The following is a 1,295-nucleotide window of genomic DNA, read 5'->3' on the forward strand; positions in this document are numbered from 1 at the left end:
CCTGGGGAGAGCAGGATCCCAGCTCCAGGAAACATGAAAACCCCTGTCATGGCAAATGTGTTTCTGCCAGATTGGCCCTTGGGAGCCCCAGTTCCTCAGTGCTGGCTCCAGATGTGCTGTTGAGTTTCTCCTGGGGTGTCAGACCAGCAGGTCATGGTGCCCTTGGCTGGCAGCCCAGGGCAGAGATGTGCTCCAGCCTTGGGTGCAGTTGCAGCTCTCGTGAGCCTTGGCCCCAGGTTGGCCTCTCCATGCTGGGTGTACGTGAGCGTGGGTGAGAGCAGCTGTGGGTGCCCTGGGGACAGGGTTGGGAGGACAAACTGGAGACAGGTTATGGCCAGGATGGGATGATGGTTCCCTACGGGCCACTCTGAGTCAGCAGTGTCTTCCTTTTGGCTTTGCCCTTGCTCTGCTTGGCCACCAAGTGTGAGTCTTCTGCAGCACTGCACCTCACACCAGGGCAGTGGTGGGGACACCCCACCAGGAACCCACCTGGCTCCTTCTCCCTACCACGTTTGCCCTTAGGAGTAGTAGGTGCCTCCCTCAGGGCCATCTTCAGAGCCTGTAGAGAGGCTTGGGCCTCATCTCCAGGCCTCTCTCAGGGCGCCCTGTGCTGAGGAGCAGGGGTGAGGTGGGCAGCATGTCCCCACCCTGCCCGTGGCAGCTGCTGATGCTCTCCCTGCCCCCTGCAGCCCGTGGCAGCTGGCAGTGGCATCCCCCAGATCAAGTGCTATCTCAACGGCGTGAAGATCCCTCACGTTGTCCGCCTGAAGGTAGGAGGGGGGGCTGGTGGGACGTGTGATGGGGCTGGTCAGTTTTTAACTCGGGCTGAGCAGAACCTTGGCCAAGCCCGTTGCCTCAGCGAGGGGCTGGGAGGGTCCCCCGGGTTACTGGCTCCTGCCCCTGTGGCTGGTCAAGTCTGTGTCCCCTGCGGCTGCCACAGTCGTGTCTCTCATGCCCCCTGTGTGACCTGCTCTGCCTGTTGTCTCTTTTGCAGACCCTGGTGATCAAAGTCTGTGGGGTGATCCTCTCAGTGGTCGGTGGCCTGGCCGTTGGGAAGGTGATGTGCACCAAGTGCTCCCCAGCACACCCCTGCCATCCTGCTGCCCTCGGCTGCCAGAGGTGCCATAGCCTGTCACTGGCCTTCTGCTGGGAACAGGGCTCTGGTGGCCCCGTGGTGACCCCTCAGTTTGACTCCCTGGGCTGCTGGCCAGGCTTGGGGGAACCCCCAGGGTATGTGGTGCGACCGAGCTGGCCCCTGTGTGGCTCAGCTGAGGGCAGGAGAGCAGCCTGAGTCC

At 62.5% G+C, this 1,295-nt stretch overlaps 1 protein-coding gene across 1 annotated transcript in view; it reads left to right on the forward strand.

Annotated features, from left to right (window-relative positions):
- The window catches only part of CLCN7 (chloride channel, voltage-sensitive 7), a 16,336-nt gene that overhangs the window by 4,465 nt on the left and 10,576 nt on the right, over positions 1-1,295 (forward strand). The window contains exons 8-9 of the mRNA XM_009995515.1: positions 690-770; positions 995-1,057. Coding sequence (XP_009993817.1) covers positions 690-770; positions 995-1,057 — 144 coding nt within the window. The remainder of the gene's footprint in view (positions 1-689; positions 771-994; positions 1,058-1,295) is intronic.

The sequence above is a fragment of the Chaetura pelagica genome, unplaced genomic scaffold (assembly GCF_000747805.2).
Source record: "Chaetura pelagica isolate M959 unplaced genomic scaffold, ChaPel_1.0 scaffold124, whole genome shotgun sequence".
NCBI classification, from domain to species: Eukaryota; Metazoa; Chordata; class Aves; order Apodiformes; family Apodidae; genus Chaetura; species Chaetura pelagica.